This window comes from Cebus imitator, unplaced genomic scaffold (genome assembly GCF_001604975.1).
Source record: "Cebus imitator isolate Cc_AM_T3 unplaced genomic scaffold, Cebus_imitator-1.0 Scaffold9, whole genome shotgun sequence".
Taxonomy (NCBI): Eukaryota; Metazoa; Chordata; class Mammalia; order Primates; family Cebidae; genus Cebus; species Cebus imitator.
The window spans coordinates 8,182,024-8,208,600 of NW_016107324.1; the positions used below are offsets into that span (position 1 = coordinate 8,182,024).

General features: G+C 34.7%; 1 protein-coding gene across 4 annotated transcripts in view; it reads left to right on the forward strand.

Moving 5' to 3' along the window:
• The first annotated feature begins 4,290 nt into the window (after positions 1–4,290).
• MYEF2 (myelin expression factor 2) overlaps positions 4,291–26,577 on the forward strand; it is a 37,086-nt gene continuing 14,799 nt past the window's right edge. For all 4 annotated transcript variants that reach the window (XM_017545140.2, XM_017545156.2, XM_017545150.2 and 1 more), the window contains exons 1-9: positions 4,291–4,727; positions 13,781–13,989; positions 15,213–15,265; positions 16,490–16,497; positions 16,596–16,689; positions 22,817–23,008; positions 23,689–23,842; positions 25,081–25,130; positions 25,247–25,310. In XM_017545140.2, coding sequence (XP_017400629.1) covers positions 4,567–4,727; positions 13,781–13,989; positions 15,213–15,265; positions 16,490–16,497; positions 16,596–16,689; positions 22,817–23,008; positions 23,689–23,842; positions 25,081–25,130; positions 25,247–25,310 — 985 coding nt within the window. In that variant the 5' untranslated portion in view covers positions 4,291–4,566. The remainder of the gene's footprint in view (positions 4,728–13,780; positions 13,990–15,212; positions 15,266–16,489; positions 16,498–16,595; positions 16,690–22,816; positions 23,009–23,688; positions 23,843–25,080; positions 25,131–25,246; positions 25,311–26,577) is intronic.

Consider the following 26,577-nt stretch of genomic DNA (forward strand, 5'->3'; position numbering starts at 1 on the left):
ATCGAGACCATCCTGGTCAACATGGTGAAACCCCGTCTCTACTAAAAATACAAAAATGAGCTGGGCATGGTGGTGCAAGCCTGTAATCCCAGCCACTCAGGAGGCTGAGGCAGGAGAATTGCCTGAACCCGGGAGGCGGAGGTTGCGGTGAGCCGAGATCGCGCCATTGCACTCCAGCCTGGGTAACAAGAGCGAAACTCCGTTTCAAAAAAAAAAAAAAAAAAATTAGCTGGGAGCAGTGGCCAGCACCTATAATCTCAGCTACTAGGGAGGATGAGGCAGGAGAATAACCTGAACTTGGGAGGTGGAAGTTGCAGTGAACCCAGATTGTGCCACTGCACTCCAGCCTGGTTGACACGGTGAGACTCCACCTCAAAAAAAAAAAGAGTTAGGATACCAAATCAAGGATATTTAAAAACATTGCCATATAATATCCATGGCTTTGGATAGAGTAAGCCCAATTCATGGAATTATTAACAGGAGGGAGTGGCTATGCCTACAGGAAGGAAAGCAGGGTAGGGCTCCTGGGAATTTGCTCTTCTAATCTATCTTTTGATGGAGTTACAGGAGTGAGATTGAGGAAAACACAGGGTGATTTAAGTTAAGAAATTAGAAAATGATTAAAAATGAGACTCAAAGATCTGGGAATTATAAAAGTTGTTAGTCTTCAAAGAAAAAATATGTCCCAATATTGCTTACAAAAATCAGAAGTAATTCTGTCATTAGACAATTACTCTAGGATTGTAAAGTGTAAAAATAAAATAATTATCTAAGGAAGTCTACCAAAACCCTTGGTATTATCTGAATTATTTGAAGAATTGAGGTAAAAGTGGAATTTCTGCCTGAATTATCCAGATAATTGTCTTAATTCTAAACTTCACTTAGCTAGCTGGTAGAGACCTTTCTATAGGATATATTTTTGGGAAGCTAAATGCTAAAAGAAAATGGACTCCTAAAGTATGCAGAGTTGTGGTATAATGAGGGTGTATGGGGGTGACAGAGAGATGGGGAGGGAAAGAGAGAGAAAGGAGGAAAGAGAAAAAGGGAGAGAATGGTAAGTAGCTAATTGTCAGAATAAGATTAAATTTTTCTTCCTATTATTTGATAGTAACCAATGTCTACATTTTCATCAATAGTGAACTTTTTATAAAAAGGGAGATACATATGTAGATTTCAAATATAATCCATAGTTTTTTACAAAGTTATAAAATCCTTTTTAAGCTTTAAAAATATAACTTAAATATAACTTTTTACTTTGTAAGGTTTAGAAATTTCATGCCCTCAAATCAAGCCATTTAATTTGTATAGTGAAGCAAATTGACTTAAAAATTATACTATACTTTTCATTTTACTTCATTTTGTTGGTCCTTGTCTTTTCATTCTTAAAGACAAAAAAACAAAACAAAACAAAACAAAAGCGAATGATGACATCCTAGTTGCTACTCTATCCTCTTCTTCACTGGTAATAGGACCCAGGACAGTAAGCCCAGCCCCTAGATTACTTGTCAGCCTTCCCCACAGCTGAGTGTGTCATGTGACTAAGTTCTGGCCCATAAATGGAAGTGTTGTGTGAGACTTCTGGATAGGTTCCCTCTTTTCTGGATTCCATCAGACCTACAATGCAGACAAGGTGCCTCAATCTCCAGCAGCCATTTTGAGTCAGAGGGCTACCTTAACAATGGAAGCCTCACACTAGGATGGTGAAAGAGTAAGGTAGCAGGAACCTGAATCCTTGATGACTCTGAAGCTACTACACATCCTCGGGGATGCTCCCTCTGCATTTCTTAAGAGATGTAAAAATGTCTGTCTTGCTGAAGATACTATTATTTCTAGTTACTATTACTACCAGGCGAACACAATTCCTAAATGTTACATGTATTAAGGTATTAATTAAAATATTTTGTGATTTTTAGGATTAAATTTCTAGATATATGTAATAACTTTTTCCTTACCCTGCCACATATAAACATACAAACATGCATTCCAATTTGTTAGAAAGATAACTGATTATGTGAGGTTGTACCAGTGACATATTTTGTGCAATTGCAAAGGATAATACTTTTATAATGTGAATTATGGGAAAATAAGAATTTGAGCATTACTTAGTAATTTTTCAATGTACCTACATGCACACACAAAAAAAAACAATAGAGAGGAAGAAGAGAAAATACAGAAATGGAATTCAGCAACAGAATATTAATATTTTTTTTAGCTTTTGCAATTAATAGCAAGAAAGGAAGGAAAGATCAATTTATAGAGCAGTCAGATGGAATTGTGAAGATTAATCATTCTCTTCCTTCAGAAGTTGCCCTAATTCTTTCTGTCTTAAGATCCAGCTCTTTTATAAGGCCTTCACCAATCTCTCAGTAGGAATTAACCACTGTTCTTCATGCATTTATCAAGACTAGGACTAAGCTACAGTGGGTGAGGTGTTTGTCTTGGGTACAAAATTTAAAACTCAGTAATCAAGATAAATATTTTAATGGAATATTTTAATTGGCAAACTAAGGCATGCAGGCCAGTCTCCTGTTTCTGTAAATAAATTTTTAATTATGCTTTGCTTTTATCTGTATTACAGTACTCAAATAGTGCTTTTTATGATCATCCTCTCCCAACAGGGCTGTACTCATTTTCGTATTCCTCACGTGCCCACTACTCTGTTTTAAGCATAAAGTCCTCTTAAAAAAAATCTCGCATTGAGTTGATTAAAGGATTTTTGTGAGACTATATTGTTCTAGTGATGGTGGGGTTCAATCACTAAATTCAACTCTAGCCAAAGCATAACAGAATGATGACCATTTTGAAAGTACTTATAATTTAGCACTGTGCGAAAAATCACTTGGCTTGTCTTTCACTAAAACCCTGCTGAGCTTAGGGAGATAGAGAATTGTAATATTACATTATGTTCATATAGAACTTTTTCCTACATGAAGGGCTTTCTTTTAATCCTCACCACAGTCCTGTAAGGTCAGTATTGCTATCCTTATTTATTGTGGAGAGATTGAGAAGTGAGGTGATTTGCCCTGGGAGTTATGGGCAAAAAGAGGCAGAGCTGGGGTTCTAACCCAGATTTTGTCCATCACAATTGAATGCCCTTTCTGCTGTTAAAAATCTTAAATCTGGAGTTGAATGAGACACGATTTATACAGCAACTGCAACAGCATTCTCATCATTAAAACGTCCTGACTGTGTGTGTGTGTGAAGTAGCTGAACTCTTCAAGCAGAGGGTTGGATGTTTTATGGCATTTCTTGGTAGATGGCAGGAACCTATATATCGAAAAGCAGAAGATGAAATGATATATTATTTGAATATTACTCTCAAGGATGCCTAGGCATTGAGGTGGCAAGAGACTTATTTGCTTCTTTCAAAGGATTTCTAAAGGAAGTCTGAGGACTTACAAGAGGTCTTTAAAGATGCAAAGTGGTGTGTTCTTCTTTAACTGTCCCTACCAGGAATGAACTGAAGAGTCTGGATTTTAGAGCTTGGTGTCTAATCCTGCTTTGCAACTATGCTTTCTAACTATGTATATGATATTCTGCAAAGTGAGTAAACCAAAGGTTTGCTTGTTTATGAAAAGAAACATTTGGGAAGCTATTTAAACTTTTCAGCTGAGAAAGGTTATGTCAACGTGAGATATTATAGTACTCAAGAGTTAGGAGTTGATTGAATTTAACGGGTTTCCTTTTCATATTTAGGGAAAAATCTACGACTATTTTTAAAACTCTGTAGGACAATTAAATTTGAGAGCCTATAACTACTTCACATAGAATTTCCATGAGTATACAATAAACACATAATCAAAACCTCAAATATCCATTATTAGCCAGTCTAGTAGACGATGTTTTATAATTATAGATTCCCCCATTGATAGATGTCCAGAGAAAAACTGCAGTCTACTTTTACTAAGCTGATAGCTGAGTTCCTAGGAAATCCTCACCCCTGAGAACAAATAATCCTCAAAGAAATTCAGAGGCATTCATTCTGGTGAATTGCAATCAGTCATCAATAACTATTTATGGAATATCTGCAGGGTGCCTAAGCATTGAAGTGGCAAGAGACTTATTGGCTTCTTTCAAAGGATTTCTAAAGAAAGTCTGAAAACTTACAAGAAGTCTTTAAAGATGCAAAGTGCTGTGTTCTTCTTTAACTGTCCCTACCAGGAATGAACTGAAGAGTCTGGATTTTAGAGCTTGGTGTCTAATCCCGCTTTGCAAGCGAAGACTCCACTGGTGCCAAGCGACAGGCGGGCTGGTGGACAGACATGGCACCACCACCGGGGGCTTCAGGACTGGTCCAGCCTTCCCCAGGCAGGTGCAGGGCTGACTGCAGCAACAGCGGCCCTGACCCCCGCCCCCATGGCTCCCCTCCCCCCGCACTCCCACCCCCCGCACCCGGCACACACCATCTCCCAGTCGCCCAGTCTCGATCGGTTCTCGCGAGATCCGGGCTACTGAGCGCTCGGGGCCTTTTCAAATCGGGATCCGTTACCGCTTCCCGGGCAGCCGCCATTGTCGCGCTCGGAGCCCCTCAGCGCAGGCGGCCGAGGCGGAGGCAGCGGCAGTGGGATGGCGGACGCCGACAAGGCCGAGGTGCCCGGGGCCACTGGCGGCGACAGCCCGCACCTGCAGCCCACGGATCCGCCGGGCGAGCCGCGGCGAGAGCCGCACCCCCCGGAGGCGGAGAAGCAGCAGCCGCAGCACAGCAGCAGCTCCAATGGCGTTAAAATGTATTGTCTTTTCCTCCCGGGACCGGGGCGAGATGGGGAGCGGGGAGTCAACCCGGGGGTCAGAGGCGGGGCTGAGCCTTGATGGGGGACAACCGCCCCCCCCCTCCGGCCCTGGCCTGCCCCCGGGCCATCGGCTGCACGAAGAGCAGGTGCAGCTGGGCCGCTCCCAGGCCCTTCCCCGCCCGCCCCCGGCCTGGCCGCCTGCGGCCCCGGGAGCCTGGGCTGGGGACCCGGGGACCGGCGCGCCTCCCTGGTTTCTAGCCCGGGACAGCGGACATCCCCTTTTCCCTGACTTTAAAGAACCTTTGGGCAAAGCTCGGCAACCGCCACGGTTTGCAAGAAAATGGTCACCCTATAAGGGCCAGCATTTAGTGTTCATCACTAGAGAGTATCTAGGGATGACATCATCGGACATTTCCTCTTGACCACCGAGAACGTATTTAAAAGGAATATCCCTGGCTTCTTCCTGAGATTCACAAGTTTAGTGTTTTGTTGCTTTGTAAAGTGTATGTTCATCTTTAAACTGGTTTTTACTGAGAGGAAGTTTAATAATGTGCTGTTAGACTGTATCCATTGTGTTACTCTGGAATTGGCTAGACGTACTTTAAAAAGGGAAATGTGTGATGCGGGTGGCTTCCCTTCCCACTGGATAATGTGCGTCAGCTGTGCAGAGTATTTTTTTTTTTTAAACTCAGTGTGTGATTATCTTAATTTTGGTATAATAGATGGTTAAGATTTTTTTTTTTTCCTAAATGAAGCAAAACTTTTAAGGTTGCAGCTGTCATCAGGGCCTATAAGGAATTTAGTTGACCCCAATCCATAATAATTTCTAGCTCTAGGGAAATGTTATGCTCCCCTTTGTTCTTGTCCTGTGGGAGGAGATGAAGTTAAGCGCTTACTTTCATATGCCTACCTCCTTAAACCTGAGGTTGAAAGTATGTTACTAATTTAGTGAAAACATCCTTTTCCTTCTCTGTTATGCCTCAGAGCAGAAAGCTATAGACATAGGCTCACAGTAAAATAGGCAAGGGAAAAAAGTTTTTCTGACCTTTGCATAAAAATGTTTGAAACAGTATTGTAAAACCTGGACCAGTCTGTGTAAAAGTTGGTGGTAGATAAGATGGGGTAGCTCTCCCCAGCTCTGTGACACTCTTGCTCTCAAATGAGTTTGAATATGATCAGCAGCAGCTTTTAGAATAGAGGTGCAGGTATAAGAGATTGGAACTTAGTGGAGTTTGTTCCTGGATGAAAAGTGGTGCGCTTCAGTACTTGAGGAACCAGAAGGTGAATGAAGCGCTTTCTACCATGCTTGTCAAAAATGTGGGCTTTCGGGGATATGGCATTAAAAATTGAAATGAAAAATGGTGGAATGGTAAATTTAAAAATATGTGCTATTAGTTCATGTTTAAACACGAGTGTACATGCCACCTTTTCTCCTGAACAAAAAGTGCAGCCTTGAATTACAGAGAGAAGCCCTCCTAAACTTGAGTATGATTAGTGTTAATATAGGGGAAGTTTGGTATCTAAACCTCCATCAGATTCTCCAATCCCTTCTAAAGTTTCATCGTGGTTTAGCAAGACTGAAAAAGAGAGAGGAGAAAGGTAGAGAAAGAATCCTTTTCTAATTTTGGAAGAGAAAAATATAAGGTGAGGAAATGAACAAATATTACTGGTAAATACAGGTTATTTCCATATTGCTTATAATTCACCTCTTTCCCTTTCTCTTTTTCTAGAAATTGACTTGAGTCTGGTTTATTCTCAGGGATTTCTTAGACTGTCTATTCCATAAGAACATATATGATGGTCCAGCATGGGTCATTCAAACTGAATAACTAGGGACCTAGATCTTTTTTTTTTTTTTTTGACTACGTGAACTAGTAGGAGTAGATAACCCCAATACATAAACCTTGGGTTGATTACTATATACTTTTAATAAAAATAATTCATTGTTGATTATGAAAATTACCATATTGCCCTAAATCATATATTGCTTGGAATCGAACAGAGTACTGCTTGTCATCAGGATTGAAATAACATTTGCTGATGTTAATCCATAGTTACTGAGGGTGGGAGACTACTATGTCTTATTCTTCTTTATGTTCTTAAGGCCTAGTAAATGTTTGTTGAAGAATTGCAGAAGTGAACTTTTATACTTATGAAACTCATATACAGAGAATTTTGTTTGCTTATTCAAACCTTTAGAAAAGATCTGTTTTCCTAGCTGTAGTCTTTTTTAATGCCACATGGTATACTAGCTGTCCTTTTCTTCAAAATGAATAGGAGGGAAAAGAGCAGTGTTTTTATAACTTCATTAATCATGTGTAATTAATTAAAACTTTTGAGTGTATAGTGATTGAGTATTAGGGTACTATAAAATATTAAGCATTGGAGCAAGGTAATGTGTTCTTTAACTGAGTGATATTTATCATATTAGGAACAAAGACTAGAACTGGGCTTGATTTTTACCCCCAGCTTTATTGAGGTAAATTGATGAAAATTGTATATTTTAAAGTGTACAATGTGATATTTTGTTATACAAATAAATTGTGAAATGATTACCATAATCAAGCTAAATAACTTGACCATTACCCCACATAATTACCATATTTTTTGGTGTTGCAAATACTTAAGATCTACTCTCTAAGCAAATTTCAAGTATATAGTAAATACATTATGTTAACTATAGTCACTACACTGTACCTTAGATCTACAGAACTTACTCATCTTATAACTGAAAGTTTGTGTCCTTAGGATATCTCTCTATCCCCTGCTGCCCTTCACCTCTGGCAAACACCCTTCTACTCTCTGCTTCCAAGTTTGACATATTTAGAGTCTGTGTATAAGGGAGATCATGCAGTATTTATCTTTCTGCATCTGGCTTTTTTCACTTAGCGTAATGTCCTTTAGGTTTATCTCTGTTGTTGCAAATGGCAAGATTTTGTTCTTTTTGTAAGGCTGAATAATAATATTCCAGTGTGGATGTGTTGTATATATACAACAGATAATATATATCATGTTTTCTTTAACCATTTATCTGTCAATGGGCACTTAGGTTGTTTCCATGTCTTGGCTATTGTGAATGATGCAGTGAACATGGGAGTGCAAATATCTCTTTGAGATAGTGATTTTATTTTCCTTGGATGTATGCCCAGATGTGGCATTGATAAATCATATGGTAGTTCTGTTTTTAATTTTTTGGGGACCCTTGATGTTGTTTTTCATGATGTCTGTACCAATGTATATTCCCACAGCAGTATCTAAGGGTTCTTTCTCCACATCTTCAGCAATACTTGTTATCTTTTGACTTTTTGATAATAGTTATCCTAACAGGTATGAAGTGATATTGCATTGTGGTTTTGAGTTGTATTTCCCTGATGATTAGTGATATTGAGCACCTTTTCATATACCTTTTGGCCATTGGTATGTCTTTGGAAAAATATCTATTTGGGTCCTTTTCTCATTTTTTCATTTGGGTTGCTATTGAGTTGTATGAGTACCTTATGCATTTTTAATATTAATCCTTTATCAGATATATGATTTGCAAATGTTTTCTCTCATTGCTTAGGTTGCCTTTTTATTTTGTTGATTGTTTCCTTTGCTGTGCAATAACTTTTTACTTTGATATAATCCGAATTGTTTACTCTTGTGTTGTCTGTACTTTTGGTGTCACATAAAAAAAAAATCATTGCCACGACCAGGGTCATGGAGCTTTTCTCTTGTGTTTTCTTCTAGGAGAAAATGGATTAAAAATTTAAAACAGAACACCTAAAACCATGTAACTACATGTGTTTTTTGGTTTATGTGGATATCTAGTTTTACCAATACAATTTTTTGAAGAGACTGTCCTTTCTCCATTGTGTATTTTTGATGCCTTTGTCAAAGATTAGTTTACCATATACTTGGGGATGTATTTTTGAGTGTTCTGTTATGTTCCATTGGTCTGAGTGTCTGTTTTTGTGCCAGTACCATATTATTTTGATTACTGTAGATTTGTAATGTAACTTGAATCAGCTAGTGTGATGCTTTTAGCTTTATCTTCTTGTTCAAGATTGCTTTAGCTGTTTGAGATCTTCTATAGTTCATATGGACTTCAGGAATTTTTCCATTTCTGTGAAAAATGCCGTTTGAATTTTGATAGAGATCACAAGGTCATTTTGAATATAAAGGACATTTTGAGAATATTAATTCCTCTGATCTGTGAACATGGAATATCTTTCATTAGTATTATTTTTAGTTTCTTTCATCATTGTTTCATAGGTTTTCAGTGTATAGCTCTTTAGCTTCCTTGGTTAAATTTATTTCTAGGTATTTTATTCTTTTTGATGCTATTTTAAATGAAATTGTGTTCTTTATTTTTTTAGATAGTTCATTATTAGTGTGTAGATATGCAATGGATTTCTGAATGTTGACTTGTATCCTATAACTTTACTGAATTTATTCTAACGGTTTTTTTGTGGTGTCTTTAAAATTTTCTCTGAATAATTTTCTATATAAGATCACATCTTCTGCAAACAGAGATAATTTTACTTCTTTCTCTTCAATTTGGTTGCCTTTTTTTGCCTAATTGCTCTGACTGTGACCTTTAGTACAATGTTGAATAGAAGTGGTAAGCATGGACATCTTCTCTTTTTCCTGCTCTTAGAGGTAAAGCCTTCAACTTTTCACTGTTAAGTATGACATTAGCTATGGGATTGTCATATATGACCTTTATTGTGTTGAGGAACATTCCTTCTGTACTAAATTTGTTGATAGTTTTTATCTTGAAAGGCTGTTGAATTTTGTCAAAAGCTTTTTCTGGATCTATTGAGATGATCATTTGATTTTTAAAAATCCTTCATTCTGTTAATGTGGTATATAACATTTATTGATGTATGTATGTCATCCTTCTATTCCTGGGATAGATACCACTTGATTATGGTGTGTGATCCTTCTAATGTGCTATTGAATTTAGCTTGCTAGTATTTTGTTGAGAATTTTTCATCTGTGTTCATCAGGGCTATTGCCTGTAATTTTCTTTTCTTGTAGGATCCTTGTCTGGCTTTGTTATGAGGGTAATCTTGGCCTTATCAAATAATTTGAAAGAATTTCCTCATGTTCAGTTTTTTTTGGAAGAGTTTGAGCAGCATCGGTATTAGTTCTTAAATGTTTGGTAGAATTTACCAGTGAAGCTATCAGTTCCCGGGCTTTTCTTTGTTGGGAGATTTTTGATTACTGTCTCTATCTCCTTTGTTATTGGACTGTTCAGATTTTCTAATTTTTCATGATTCAGTCTTGGTGAGTTGTATGTTTCCAGGAATTTATTAATTTCTTCTAAATATAACAATTTGTTGGTGTATAATTGGTGATAGTAATTTCTTATGATTCTCTGTATTTCTGTGGTATCTGTTATAATGTCTCCTCTTTGATTTCTTTATATATTTTTTCTTCTTTGATTTGATTGTTCTTTTTCCCTCTTAGTATAGCTTAATCTTTTGTCAGTTTTGCTTGTCTTCAAAAACCAACTTAGTTTTATTGATCTTTTCTATGGTTTTTCCAGTATATTTCATTTATTTTTGCCCTGATTTTTGTTATTTTCTTTTTTCTACTAACTTTGGACTTAGTTATTTTTTCTGGTTCCCTGAAGTATAAGGTTAGGTTGTTGGAGATCTTCTTTTTTTATTTTTGAGACAGAGTCTTGCTCTGCTTTTTTTTTAAAAAAAGGACAATAGTGTGATCTTGGCTCACTGTACCTTTTGCCTCCCAGATTCAAGCGATTCCTTTGCCTCAGCCTCCTGTGTAGCTGGGATTACAGGCATGCATCACTACGCCTGGCTAATTTTTGTATTTTTAGTAGAGACGGGGTTTCACCATGTTGACTAGGCTGGTCTCATACTCCTGACCTCAAGTGATCCACCTGCCTTGGCCTCCCATAGTGCTAGGATTACAGTTGTTATCCACCGCACTTGGCTTGGAGGTCTTTTGTTTCTTAATGTAGGCATTTATTGCTCTGAACTGCCCTCTGGTAGTTTTCCTCTGGAACTGGGATTAATACTGGATCTCAGACTACACCATTGTACTTTTAAAATCACACATTAAAACTGAATTTCTTCTTTTGATATTGGATGTTGATTTTTTTCAGAAATTTATGTTATAATTTAGATAGGCATAGTTTGATTTTAAGAATAGATAACATTTTTCTGGCTATTCTAGAGTTTTTAGGTACATTGTAAAAGTGGTTGTCTAAATGAATAGTTTGGGAATTTAGCGGATGGATTTCTGAATGTAGTACCAATATTTTGGAATTTTGTTGCGTCATTTCCTTAAGAGTTTTCACATGTATTTTTACTTTCTCTTCCAAAGTATTTATGACTTAGAAATAGTTCAGAAATAAAATAATTATGGCTCAGTTTCTTAATAATTAAGATCATCCCTGTAGCCTCTAAACTGATATGACTTTTATAATTTTTTTTTCTTTTTTGTTATACACTGGGAAGATACAAGATAAATTTTAATTAGTACATCATAGATGAGCAGTTTAGCATTATTTTTAAGATGCTTCTAATTGGGGAAAATGAAGAAATTGCTTTCTCTGATCATCTTTGAGTAAATATTTTAAAGAAGATATTATATATAAAGTTACTGTTTTTTAATGGAATTTTCAGATTGTTGTAAGCAAATATTTACAACTTCTATGTAACCTCACCCAAGTCAAGCATAGAACATTGTAAGTACTTCAGAGCTTTGTGTAATTTTCACAATTGGTTTCATCCAGCAAGAAAATAGTCAGAGGAAGGGGTATTTATCTAGAGACTATATAGCTATCTGCTTACTGAATAGAGTCTTAGTATTCATTGAATTCATCTAAGCCTATTATATAAACAGGCACTTTGGGAAACTGAAAAAAAAGGTTTGTTCTTCCATCTGCTGTACCCAGAAACCAGAGAAAATGCTTTTGTGCCTTTTGGCTGCTTACTGCCATTTTCAAAAGTGCCACTCTGTTCAGACAGGTAGGTACTTTCTAGAGTTAGACAGTTCAGAAGACTCCCCGCTAGGCCATGCCATTTCCGATGAAGGAATGTGTTTGATAGTGAAGATGTCCCTTTCAAGGTCTAAAAAAAAGATGGCAGAGCAAGTTTGGCCCAAAAGTCTCTTTCTTTCTTCTAGCAGTTTTTCTGGCAACATCTGTGCTCAGATGAGTATGGATTCCTTTTTTTTTTTTTTTAATTGAGTTCTTCTTTTAAATATACTTTAAGTTCTGGGGTACATGTGCAGATTGTGCAGGATTGTTACATAGGTATACACATGCCATGGTGGTTTGCTGCGTCCATCCTCTCATCATCTACATTAGGTATTTCTCCTGATGTTATCCCTTTTTATTGACTGTTAATTCATTCAAAAATTACAGCACAGTGTTATACGCATTCACTATTCGAGGTGCTGCTGATACCAAAGCAGATAGTTTTTGCTCTCATAGATGTCAAAGCAGATACTTTTGGTTCTCATAGAGTTTACCTACTGTATTTGTGGCTGTGTTACCTACAAAGAAGAGTAGTGTTCATGAAGTTCACTGTATTATGTAACAAATGACTGCTAAAGTTAGAGATATGTGTGGAGCATTGCAATGTATGGATCAACAGAATTGCTTGGCTTAGAAGACTGTTTAGAGCCTGGCTCATTAAACTTGGTTTCTTGGCAGAATAACCCAGAAAGCTTAAAAAAAATTTAGATTGCTAGGTGTCATCCCCAGTGATTTTATTAGTAATGTTTGTGAAAAATTGCTTTAAAATGGAAGTTTTGTTATTAAAATAGTTTTAAATTGACTAGAGCGCTTACTTATTTAAAAGAAACCTATTTACTGGGTGTGGTAGCTCATGCCTGTAATCCCAGCACTTTGGGATGCTGAGGCCGGCGGATCACCTGAGGTCAGGAGTTCGAGACCAGCCTGGGCAGCATAGTGAAACCCCGTCTTTACTAAAAATACAAAAAATAGCTGGGTATGGTGGTGTATACCTATAATCCTAGTTATTTGAGAGGCTGAGGCAGGAGAATTGCTTGAACCCAGGAGGCAGAGGTCGCAGTGAGCCAAGATCTCACCACTGTACTCCAGCCTGAGACAGAATGAGACTCTATCTCAAAAAAAAAAAAAAAAAATCTATTGTTTGTTTTGTAAAAAAAGACTCATCTTGAAAAGTAAATTGCATTTTAAAATATAAATTCGGATTTTTATCTATAGGGTTAAGTGGATGCCTACATCTTTTGGATGGTTGGCATATGACATCATAGAGTTGCATTGTCATTACAGTGTTATAAATTAAATTTTTTCTAGTTAAGGCCTCATTAAAAATCAGGTTTATAAACTTTTGGCTTACATTGCTTTTGTGTAATGCTTCTCTCCCACATTACCCATTCTAGGTAATATTATTAATGAAACTATTCTAGTTTATAGGTTAAAATGTAACATAAACTATTAGGATATTTTATAAATTTTCTGTATTGATCAAAATTGGGAATAGAAAAAAGTTTGAGAGTTGTAATTTGAGCATATACGTATATAGATGTGGCTATTTAGACATAAGTTTGTATTTTAATTATGCTTCTAATTAAGGGAGGAGAAAGTTCTGGGAAGAAACTATTAATCTTTAAGAGATGAACTTTTTCAGAGTATCATTGTGTAAGTTAGTTTATAAAGAAGTTTTGAATGATGCCCAGAAAGTTAATTAAAGGTGGCAGTTTTAGATAACCTTAGAGGTAAAATTATCTGCTCTCCCCTCTATTCCAGTCTAATAGCATTTATTAAGTAAGTAGTGTGACAGGAAAAACTAGGTGATTGTTTAGATGCTTACAACTATTTAATGTGGAAAAAAATGAGGACTGTTAAATAAGAAGTCAAATTCTTGCTTCAAAATAGCACTGGGTAATCACAAAACTCTCAGGCTGATTCTCCAGCTACTTTGCTGAGGTCTAGCTTAGTGGAGAGTTTTATGAAGTGATAAATATGAAATATTTAATATAGACTTCCATTCTTAGAAGTACAACTGAGGGTTTTTGTTTGGTTGATTTTTTAAAATTCACAGGGAGAATGATGAATCAGTGAAAGAAGAGAAATCTGACTTAAAGGAAAAATCTACAGGAAGTAAGAAGGCCAATAGATTTCATCCTTATTCAAAAGACAAGAATTCGGGCACTGGAGAAAAGAAGGGTCCAAATCGTAACAGAGTTTTCATTAGCAACATCCCATATGACATGAAATGGCAAGCTATTAAAGATCTAATGAGAGAGAAAGGTAACTATCTCTGAAATAACCCACTGTTGGATAATCTTCATATAGACAGGGGAGGGAACTACACAAACATTTTTATTCCTCTGAGCCACACAGACTCAAAAAATTGATTTTTATTTCTTGACATGTGAATTAATCTTTTCTTCTTCTTTCACTTGACACAATTTCATTACAAGGTAGTATGGATATTTTTCTTTTTGCCATTTTGGTGGGATAGTATTGAGCCAGCATACGCATGCCACCAAGAATTTTGTTAAAGTGATTGCTTTGTCTAGTTGAAGTTTTTATAGATTTTAAAAGAGCTATTGCATTAGTTAAGTAATAAATTTAGCTTGTTAAAGAATGAATAATAAGGTCTGATTATTTTTTTTCCAAAAGCTGTTTTGTTATTATCTTGGTGGAGTCTGGAATCTGGCTGTGGAATTTATTTTGTTTGCCTTGTCATGACTGCCATGATGCTGTCTTTGCAGTTCTAAATTAAAATTGCATTACTACTGTTGCAATTTTGTTTTCAGAATAATCTGAAAATCTTCATCTTATATACATGGTTGGTTTTGGGGAAAAATAATTTTAATACTTGATCTTGTAAAAGTTAGTTTTGTTATCTCTTGAAAAATTGAGTTTCAACAGTCCTGCAAACTATGTACTTGGTTTTGAGGCTGATCTCTTCTAATAAATTTTTTTAAAAATTGCATTGGTGTATCTGTTGTAAGGTGACAACTATTTGATTGGTTTTATTCATTGACTTTATTTAGAAAGTGTGTGGCTTGCTGTGACGCATGATTTGTAAATTTAGTTTACTGATGGCAAACATGATTGAAGACATTCAGGTAGAAAGTCACCTTAAAACAGCTGTTGTGTGTAGGCTGACCAAAGTTATTTGAAAAGTGCTAATGTTGAAGTTTTTTAATATGATAGGCTAAGGGACCATTTGTATGTATATGTGCATTTGTTCACCAACTATATCATGCTGGCCAAAATATGATCTGTAGTATGAATTAGGTTAATAGGGTTGTTAGCTTTTTCTAGAGAATGTGGATGATGTACATTTCTGAAAATCAGTTAAATTTACATAGCCATTGATAGGAGGTATGTTGGTCTGGTTTTGATTGTTGGTGAATAATAGGTGCTTCTCTGTAGAGTTGTGCACAGGTGTGCAGTAAAGCAAGATATTGGTGTTTAAATGTATTGTTTCTTGGTATCTTCCTTTTGTATGTCTTATGTAGTTGGTGAGGTTACATACGTGGAGCTCTTTAAGGATGCGGAAGGAAAATCAAGGGTAAGTGCTGTGGGCAATAATCTGCTTGAGGTTTAAAAGTTCCTCAGCAGTTTACTTTTTGTATAATACTTGTACCAGTTTTTGGAAACTTAAGTTTCATTTTGTTTTACTTTATTATGCAAGATTTGAGGCTCTTTACCAGCAAGTGTGACAGTTTTACAAACACCTAGCTGCCTGGAAGGGATGGGTTTTGAAAATACTCAAAAAGGGCATTCACTTTCCCAATGCTCTAAGGTAATACTTCTTCTTAGCCAATAAGATTTTAACATAGGATTTTTTTTTTGTTGTATTTAGATGTCTTCAAGGATACTTTAAAAGTCACTGAATTGATAATATTCCTGAGTTTTTTGAGGAGCCTATAGCTTAAAGGTGTTAGTTTAGAATGTATTTTTGAAACTTTACTGTAAAGCTAAATTTGGTAGCCTGCAGGACTACATAAGAGGCAGTGCTCTGACCAATTGGTATGAATGACATTTATGATTATATTGACATAGAAGGAATTGGTTGATAGTATATTTTGATTTTTAGCAGCAAGAATGCAATATACTGAAGAATACAATGGAAAACTCTTAACAGTGTTTAATTTTATGCTAGTAAAACCAGTTGGGTGCATGATGAATAAAAACTTGTAATCACATTCTAATGGGATTTTGAGTGGCAATCACAGGGAATTATTCTTTAAAATAACTCTCCAAATTAATTTATTATTATAGATGATTTTTATATACTTCCAACTGGGTGCTGTTAAATGTGAAGGTAGTTTTAATCTAATAGAGAACTTGTTAAAAATAAAATTAATATTTATTTGCTGTATTGATTTTAATAGAGTTGAAAAATATGTTGTAGATGACACATCTTTTGAAAATGTTTGTAACTATATAACGATAGGTATATTGGAGACTTTAGTTATTTCCCTGATTTCCTGTTGATTTAATTTGTACAGTGACATTAGTTTTAACTTAAAGAAAAGTCACCTAAAAGTAAAAAATATGCTCCAAGCTTGTTACATGCTAGATTCTACTATCTTTAATAGATACATTTAAAAATTTATAGAACCTTTATGGTCACTTGCCTGTTATGTTCTGGAAGTATAAAAGATGAAAAGTGATTGTACCATATTATTAATTGCTTTTAATGATTGAAATGTTAGAATTTATTAACTTCATGTACTGATCTAAAACTTTTTTTTCTTTTGCATATTTTGACAAATCTACCTGGATATAGGGTTGTGGGTAAGAAATTTTTTCTTTAAGTATTTTAAGTCAAATTAAACTTTGATTGGAAAAAAATTAGTACATAAACATTTCCTGTAATTTTTTTCCCTTTTAAGTGTGGTTGAATTCAAAGACGAAGAATTTGTAAAGAAAGCTCTAGAAACTATGAACAAATATGATCTTAGTGGAAGACCCCTGAATATTAAAGAGGTAAGATTTCTTATATTTGGAATTTAAACATTTGTCTAGAAGGACATGATTTCCTTGGATTTTCAATTTTGTTAATATATTTGTCTGACTACAATGTTGTTTTTAAGCATAGGTGGTTATTAACGCATTATATATTAATGATAGTTTTACTTGTACATGATTTTATGTTTGCTTTTAAGCAGTTATCCTATATTTGATTTGTTCCAAGTTGTTAAAAATGGAAGCACATAATAAAAAAAATTCAGGACCTAGAAATTCAAAGGGGATAAACTTTAGGAGCTGAGTTTATTTGGTACAGACATTTTCTATTTTTAGATTTTGTTATTTGAGAAACACAATATTTTTGTAATTGATAATTAAAAATCACTTAATAATGCAAATTTGTTATGGTTTTGAATAAAATTGATATTCACTTTTTATGAATGTTACTTGGAAACTATATTAGATTAAAAATTCATAAAAATTATAACTCTGTTAGTGAAATTTATAACTAGAAGTTTGAATCCCCTAAAATGGAAATGTTCTCTTTGTACAAAATTGTAGCAGTGTAAATAGGTTGACAAAAAATGACTAGAAGATACAAAAAATTTTACAGTTTAACCTTGAGAATGACTGGCTTGAATAGCACTCATCTTCATGTGTTTCTTTATTTTGGATTGTTGATCTTAATAATTCGATTACAGACCTATTACAAACATATCCTTGCTAAAGTCTGTGTTAAAAGAGATAGCTAGTGTAACTTTGGGAACCTGAAGATTCTGTACTAATACTGATGTTAATCATTGGTTGAGAGCAGTACTATCAGTTAGCCATGGCATTTAATAGTATAGTAATGATTTGATTCCTGATTCCATCACTTTCTAGTGGTGTGTCTAGACATGCCACTTCATTTCTCTAAACCTACATAACTGTAGTAGTACTACTGATAATAGAGGCATAGCTTTGAGATATTGTAGGTTTGGTTCCAGACTACTGCAATAAAGGAAATATCACAATAAAGTGTGTCATACATACGTTTTGGTTTTGCAGTACACATAAAAGTTATGTTTATTCTATACTGTATTCTATTTGAAGTGTGCAATAGCATTATGTCTAAAAGCACAACATACATTCCTTAATTTAAAATTACTTTATTGCTGAAAATGCCAGTGATTATTTGAGCTTTCATTGTAATCTTTTTTGCTGGTGGAGAGTCTTGCTTCAGTGTTGATGACTGCTGACTGATCAGGGTGGTGGTTGCTGAAGTTTGGGGTGGCTGTCACAGTTTCTTGACATAAGACAACAATGAAGTTTGCTGTATCAATTGGCTCTTCCTTTCATAAAAGATTTCTCTTGAAGCATGTGATGCTGTGTGATAGCATTTTACCCACAGTAGAACTTCCTTCAGAATTGAAGTCAGTTCTCTCAAACCTGCTGCTGCTTTGTCAACTAAATTTATGTAATATTCTAAATCCTTTGTTGTCATATCAACAGTGTTCATAGCATATTCACTAGGTATAGCTTCCATCTCAAGAAACCACTTTCTTTACTTAGCCAAAAGTAACTCCTAATTCGTTCAGGTTTTATCATGAGATTGCAGCAATTTAGTGACATCTTCAGGATCCACTTCTCATTTTCTTGCTCTTTCCACCACATCTTCATTTACTTCTACCATTTAAGTCTTGAACCCCTCAAAGTCATCAATTAGGATTAGAATACATTTATTCCAAACTCCTGTTAATATTGATATTTTGACCTTCTCATATGAATCACAGATGTTCTTAATGACATCTAGAATGGTGCATCTTTTCCAGAAGGTTTTTAATTTACTTTGCCCAGATCTATCAGACAAATCAGTCTATGACAGCAATAACGTTATGAATTGTATTTCTTGAGTAATCAGCCTTGAAAGTTAAAATTATTTCTTTATTCATGGGTTACAGAATGGATATTGTGTTAATAGGCCTGTGAATGTTAGTTTCTTGCGTATCTTCTTTAACACTCTTGGATGACAAGTACATTGTCAATGAGCAGTAATACTTTGAAAGGAATTATTTTGAGCAATAGGTCTCAACAGTGGGAATAAAATATTTGGCAAACCATTCTATAAACAGATGTGCTATCATCTAGGCCTTGTTATTTCATTTATAGGGCAGAGACAGAGTAGATTTAGCCTAATAGTTAGGGCCCTAGGATTTCCAGAATGGTAAGCATGGCTTCAAATCAACTTAAGGTCACCAGTTGCATTATCCCGTAATGAAGGAGTCAGTCTGTCTGTTGAAGCTTTGAAGCCAAACACTGACTTCTCTTTTCTAAGTCTGAAAGTCCTAGATGGCATCTTCTTCCTATAGAAAACTGTTTCATCTACATGAAAATATATTGTTTAGTGTAGCCACCTTCATCAATGATCTTAGCTAGATATGGATAACTTGCTGTAACTTCTACATCAGCACTTGTTGTTTTACTTGCACCTTTACGTTATAGAGATTGCTTCTTTCCTTAAATCTGATGAACCAGCTTCAGTCTTTTCTTCTGCAGCTTTCTCACCTCTCTCAGCCTTCACAGAATTGAAGAGAGTTAAGGCTTTACTCTGGATTAGGCTTTGGCTTAAGGTAATTATGAGGCTGCTTTGATCTTCTGTTCAGACCACTGAAACTTTCAGACTACTGAAATGTTTCAAGCACAAACAACTGAACTATCTTAATAGTTCAAGAAGCATCTTCTCTACTGTGTTATCCTTCTTTCCCAAAGGTAACCAGTGTCTTAAATTTTGTGTTTTTACCTGTTTTTGAAACATCATTAAGGCTGTTTCACTTTCTCATCATTCGTTTGTTCACTGGAGTAGCACTTTAAATTTTCTTCAGGAACTTCGATGCAAGAGGCCCGGCTTTTCACCTATCTGAACTTTTGATATGCCTTCCTCACTAAGCTTAATCATGTCTAGCTTTCAATTAAAAGTGAGAGACTTGCAACTCCTTCTTTTACTTGAACACTTAGAAGCCGTTGTAGGGTTATTAATTGGCCTTATTTCAATATTGTTTTATCTCAGAATAGGGATGCCTGAGGCAAGGGAGAGAGATGGGGAATGGCTGTCAGTGGAGGGGTCAGAACATTTATTGATTAAGTTTCCTGTTTTATTTGGGCATGGTGGATGGCGCCCTAAAACAATGAAAACATCAAAGATCACTGATCACAGATCACCATAACAGATAATAATGAAGAAGGTTGAGATATTGCATGAATTACCAAAATGTGATACAGAGACACAAAGTGAGCTCATGTTGGGAAAATGGTGCTGATAGACTTGCTGGACACGAGATTGTCACTAATCTTCAATTTGCAAAAAGTGCAGTATCTGCAAAGCGCAATAAAGTACAACACAATGAAATGAAATGTGCTTGTATTTACCTAATAAGATTTTTCTGAGGATTAAATGAGATACATGGTAAAGAACTTAGGCTCTGGCATCAGAGAAGCTCTGTAACTCAGGGCAAATTACTTAACCTTTCTTGTTTGTTTTCTTATTGGTAAGATGGGAAGAATGATAGTACCAATCTGATAGTGCTATTGGAACTTAATAAATGAGTTAATAAATGTTAATAAAAGAGTTAATAAATGTAAACCGTTTAATGTTAGCTATTTATTATACTTGTGATGTTATGATTATACAGAGCACTAAGCACAGTGCTCAAAATATTGTAACTACCTAATATATGTTAGCCGTAATAATAATGATTGTTATTCCTGTCCAAGAGTCTCTTGTCCCTGAGAGTGAGAATAGCTTGAAATTAAAGGCCATGCTACCAACATGTAACATGTATCCCAGATCCCTTTATTTGAGTCTGCTTCCAAATTATTCTAATCCTCTTGGAGTCTGGGGGGTTATTATTTAAAAAATTATTGACAGGAATATATAGAATTAGTAGAGAAAATTTTGACTGTTGTGGTTTGTGTCAGTCATTTGTTAGGTGGTTTTTATGCGTAAGCCAGGGCCAGTGCTTCAGAAATGTGTTGGTATCTTAATTTTCTTTAAATTATAATAATCTGAACGATTATTTTGAGGATTGTATTAGATTGGTGCAAAAGTAAATGCAGTTTTTGCCATTAAAAAAACTTTGAATTAAAAGTAATGGCAAAAACTGCATTTACTTTTGCACCAATCTAATAATTTTCTGTTTTATGTTTTTCCTCTTCAAAGGATAAGTACTACAGATTTTAGTATTTTTTTCTTTTATTGGAAAAAAAAGTTTATTGGATGCTAAATATCAAGGCCATGTTATTGTGTTCTTTTAAGTTGAAGCACATTGGCACATTGTAGATCCTCAGTAATATTGCAGGGACCCTAGAGTTATATTAATCCAAATTGGTAGAGGATGCCGCCATTTTCAACTTTTTTAAGAGGAAAAAAAAAAAAAAAGGCTTAATTTGTCCTAGCTAAATGATGAGGGATTTATTCAGTTGACTTTTTGGGATTAATGTCACTTTGGTGTTCCCTTTCCTGGAATATCTGATTTATAGATGGGTGGATGGAATGAATGCTTAGAAGTGCTACTGCAGTGTAAGTCTAAGGAAGGTATATTTCCAGTGTTCCTTAGCAGTCTTTAGAATTACATTTTTTTCATTTAATTAAACTCAGAATAGTATCAGTTATAAACTGCTACTATACGCCCTCCAAAAACAATAGCAGTCAGTGACCAGCAGGATGATAGCAAGGGGAAAAGAAGAATAAAAGTCATGTTATATAGTAGGTGATTTGTTTTATATAAATTTTATTTTATATATGTTTTATATATGTGTGCATGTATTGTATGTGCATATATTTCTGTCATGTGTGTATAAAAGATCAAAACAGCAATACACCTTGTTAATGTTATAAGCACAAACAACCAAAATATCTTACTGTAATAGTTCAAAAAACCTCTTCTGTGTTATCTTTCTTCCCTATAGGTAACCACTATCCTAATTTTTGTATTTCTACCTCTTTTTGAATCCTTAGACCTAAAGAATTTATTATTTATTAACTTAAACATTTTGAAGCATTCTCTGATATATTTTTTCTTTTGTAATCCTTTTTATTCCCTCATATTGAAGAAATATGTTGGAAGCCAGAATGGTTTTATTGTTTCATTTACCTTTTCACCTTTTCTCCAGCAATCCTAGAGAATTTATTAAAGTCATATAACTTTTTAAAAATTAGTGCAGTATTCCCAGACTGAGACCAGCAAAGTAGATTTGATGGTTACCTTTACACTTGATCTTAGCTTAAAGATGGAGAAGTGATGATGATATTTACCTTTAACAATCGTTTGGCATTGCAGATGATAGTCTGTCAATGTGTTTATGTGGTTTTTGTTTATTTATTTATTTTTGTATTCATCTAGTGGGATGAGTGAGAAGTACATTTGTGTGTGTGTCTGTGTGTGTGTGTGTGTGTGTGTCTGTCTGTCTGTCTGTGTCTGTGTCTGTGTCTCTTTGGTTTTGTTTAAAGGTAGGGTGTATCTCTTACAAAATTAATGAACCTAACAAAAAACAATGTTTAATATCATTCCTCACTTGGACACTTAGCCTTCCTTTATCTTTCCCCTCCCCTATCTCAGATTATAATCATTGTTGAGGAAGGTAGGAATTTGGAAGGTGGATAATTGTATTTGTTCAGGAATAAAATTTACAGATTACAGTCAGTCATCCTGTCTTCCACCCTGGTATTTGGGCTTTATAACAGTCTGTTCTACTATTGAAAAGCTTTGAATTAGTCTAAATTTGGCATTCCATTGGTCATCCAGTAGTGAAAAATCACCATTCCTACATTTTGGAAAGAAAAGTCACAGTGAGTGCTTCACTCTTCTTTGAGTTATGCGTATATATACTTGTACACTAGTGTGAAAGCAAAATTAAACTAATATCAAGTTCTTAAATGACTTTAGTGATCGGAAAAAATTATTTAACTGACATCTCTGGAGACTTAAATCTTTTGTCTACCCACAGGTTTTTATGGGACTCAATTCTCTGGATGAGAAAAAAGCTCACTCTTCAAGAGGGTCAATAATTTGAGCCAGATAGGATTGCTACTGTAGAATTTAAGTTGTTATTTTAATTATATAGAATTACTGATGTATTTAGTAGAATTTAACATCCGATTGTGTTATAGGATCCTGATGGAGAAAATGCTCGTAGGGCATTGCAACGAACAGGAGGATCGTTTCCAGGAGGACATGTCCCTGATATGGGATCAGGGTTGATGAATTTACCACCTTCCATTCTCAATAATCCCAACATTCCTCCTGAGGTCATCAGTAATTTGCAGGCCGGTAGACTTGGTTCCACAATTTTTGTTGCCAATGTAAGTTGAAGCTTTAGTCTAAAATTGGTCATTCAGAGAGATAATTAGATAATTTGATTAGATGAATGAGTGGTTTATAGAACATTTTGCTTATTTTTAACTAAAGTAAGTGAAACAGTGATTATTATAAACTCAAACCCAACTGATGTATATATATGCATACATACATATATATACACACACACAGAAGGTTAGAGTTTAAATAAAATGATTTGGATTTTTTAAACATTGATCTGTGCAATTTATACACATTCAAGTAGTTCTTGAAATTTAATTATATGTGTTTCAGTTTATATTTGTAAATGGATTTCTTTTTTGTAGCCTTGATATTTGTGAATATGCATGTCATAGTTGGTTTGTCATTTGTTCTAAGCATTTGAAAGTCAGTGAAAACAATGCTTTTCAAAATCTGGATTTCTCTTGGTAAAAATAGATGTGCAAATTTCAAAACAGGTTTGAGCAGTTGAGAGATGATTTTAGAAATTTAAAAAAGAGGATAAGGAACAATGTAGATGTAGCTTAATGATTTTAAACAACTGAAGATGTTTTTAAATTTGAACATTATTGATGTATTGTTGAACTAGGCTTACAGTTCTTTATGGTTTTGAGATATTCTTTTGTATTTACAGATGGGGAGAGGGATTTATTAGATATGTAACTTTATACAATTTTATATAAAGCTTGACTTCAAAGTTGGTTGGAAGAAGCTAAAGGAAGTGTTCAGCATAGCTGGAACTGTAAAGCGGGCAGATATTAAAGAAGACAAAGATGGCAAGAGCAGAGGAATGGGCACTGTCACTTTTGAGCAAGCAATTGAGGCAGTTCAAGCAATTTGTATCCTGACATTTTAGCATTGTTTATGAGGTTGAAGAAACTTAATACTATTATTTTGGCGGGGGTTTGAGGGTGGTAATTGAATTTAAGGTTGCCTGTGCCTGTCTTAGAGATGTGTGTTAGACTTTAGTCTCCAGCAAATAAAACCCTGACTAGGTACAAGTACTAAAGTCACTTTTAAAACTTGAATTAGCCATATTGTACAAGGCTAGTATGAAGTTTTTTCTTCTCTCTCTTCCTACCGTAATTAATTCTGTACATACATTTAACAATTGTGTAATCCGTTGTATATTAATGCAGTTACTTTAAGTGAAGCCTTATGAGTTTACTTTTTTCAATGGTTGAATTAAAAATAACCATCATTCTCAGCAAACTGACACAAGAACAGAAAATCAAACACTGCATGTTCTCACTCATAGGTGGGTGTTGAACAATGAGAAAACATGGACACAGGGAGGGGAGCATCACACACTGGGGTCTGTTGGAGGGGACTAGGGGAGAGACAACAGCGGGTAGGGAGGTTGGGGAGGGATAATATGGGAAGATATGCCAGATATAGGTGACGGGGGTTGGAGGCAGCAAACCACATTGCCATGTATGTACCTGTGCAACAGTGCTGCATGATCTGCACATGTACCCCAGAGCCTAAAGTACAATTAAAAAATATATATATAAAGAAATTTTATTGTAACAAAAAATTAAATTTTTTTCTTTTTTCTTATTTATTATACTTTATGTTCTGGAGTACATGTACAGATCATGCACATTTGTTACATAGGTATACACGTGCCGTGGTGAATTTTTTTGCCTTTCAATCAGAGGAATAATATGCTAAAAATGGAATTTTAATTATTTTAAATTTGAAGTTATTAATAAGTTAGTTTGGAGGTACAAAAGATTGAAGGAAGAATTACCTGATGGAAATGCATTCCAGTAATCTGAACATAAGGTGAGGAATACTCAAATATTGGTAGTATCAATGGAAATGTATTTTTAAAAATACTAATAAAAATAATCTCATACAAAAAAATAAAATATATCTTATGAAATAAAATCATAAAGCAAAGAATTGAATATTTTTCTGAGTATATGAAAGTGGCTAATACCAATACATATTAAAGATGTTAATTAAAATATCAGAGATAGTTGGACTCTAAGATTATTAAAAATTAGTTTGCGTTCTGATATAATTTTACATAGTTATCTTAACTGGCTTTCCTTGACTGAACCAACAACAGCTATGTTTAATGGGCAGTTTTTATTTGATAGACCTATGCATGTGAAAATGGTGAGTTCCTGTATATCACTTCAACCTCCAACCTTTTCAAATTTTATTGACTCTCCTCTACATTACAGTTCTTTGTGATAATAAATTAACTATATTATAAATTTTCTTGCAATTAGGATGACAAGTCTGTTCCTCATGAAGAGTACCGTTCACATGATAGTAAAACACCACAATTGCCACGTAAGTAAACACTATTATGAGAAACATCATAGGCTTTTTTGGTTTATTATGTGCTAAGCAAAACTCTGTTTTTGTGCCTAGGTCTAGTTTTTTAATTTGCTTTTTAAAATTAGAATTATCTGTTCTCTTTATATTTGCTATATGTCAAATTTGCTATAATCACAATTTGGGATTATTTTGGAGTTATGAAGATAGTTTGGTGCTATTGATTAGGAAGACTGAGAAGATAAATGTTACGTGCCTTGTTTTTTTCTTTTTGGTAACTTTTCTTTTTAGCAATATATTCTAAAATGTTTGGTGAATTTATGCACTTGAAGGAAAAAAAGTTCTCTGTAATTTTATCATCTATGGGTAACTTCATTATAACGTTTTTCTGTATTTTCTTCCAGCCTTGTATGTATATTTTTTACATAGTTGGGAACAAAAATAATTTTGAATTGTGTTTTATTTAACATTAGAATGTAAGCATTTTTTTATGTTGAAAATTATTTTCAAATAGTTTTATTGGTAGTATAATAGTCTATCAGATAGATGTTCCATAACTATTTCACTGTTCTGTATTTTAGGTGTTTGAACTTTTATTTCTGTTTGAGTAACCAACAGAGTAACACATGCATTTTTGTACACAAATCTTTGTTATGGTTTTGGGTACTTCCCTCATACAGATATTCTGAAGTAGATTTACAGTTCTAATGTTATTCCCATTGATTAGTATTATCAAATTGTTTTCCAAATGATTATAACAGTGTAATACACTTAGCATCTTTGTCTCAGTGCCTCATTTGACATGTTGGGATAATAATAATGCCTACTTCATGGGGTTGACATGAGTATTACATGAATTAGTATATGTAAACCACTTAGAATCATTCTGGCATTATGTAGGCACTCAATAAATATTAGCTATTGCTTTTGCTATTTCACTGCACCTTCTCTGGTTTTTAAAGTGTTCTTATAAGAAATCTTAAATATACAGATAAAAATAAAATTATTTATATAGTTATATGCCATATTTGTTATAGATTTTTTTTCTTTAAAATATATAAAATTTTACAGGTAAAATGGAGCTTCCCCATCTCCGTTGCCCATCTTTCAACTTATGCCTTATCCAGATGAAGCAACTTATGAATAGAGTATTTATTATTTAGTTTTTTTTTTTTTTTTTGGAGACAGCGTTTCACTCTTGTTACCCAGGCTGGAGTGCAATGGCGCGATCTCGGCTCACCGCAACCTCCGCCTCCTGGGTTCAGGCAATTCTCCTGCCTCA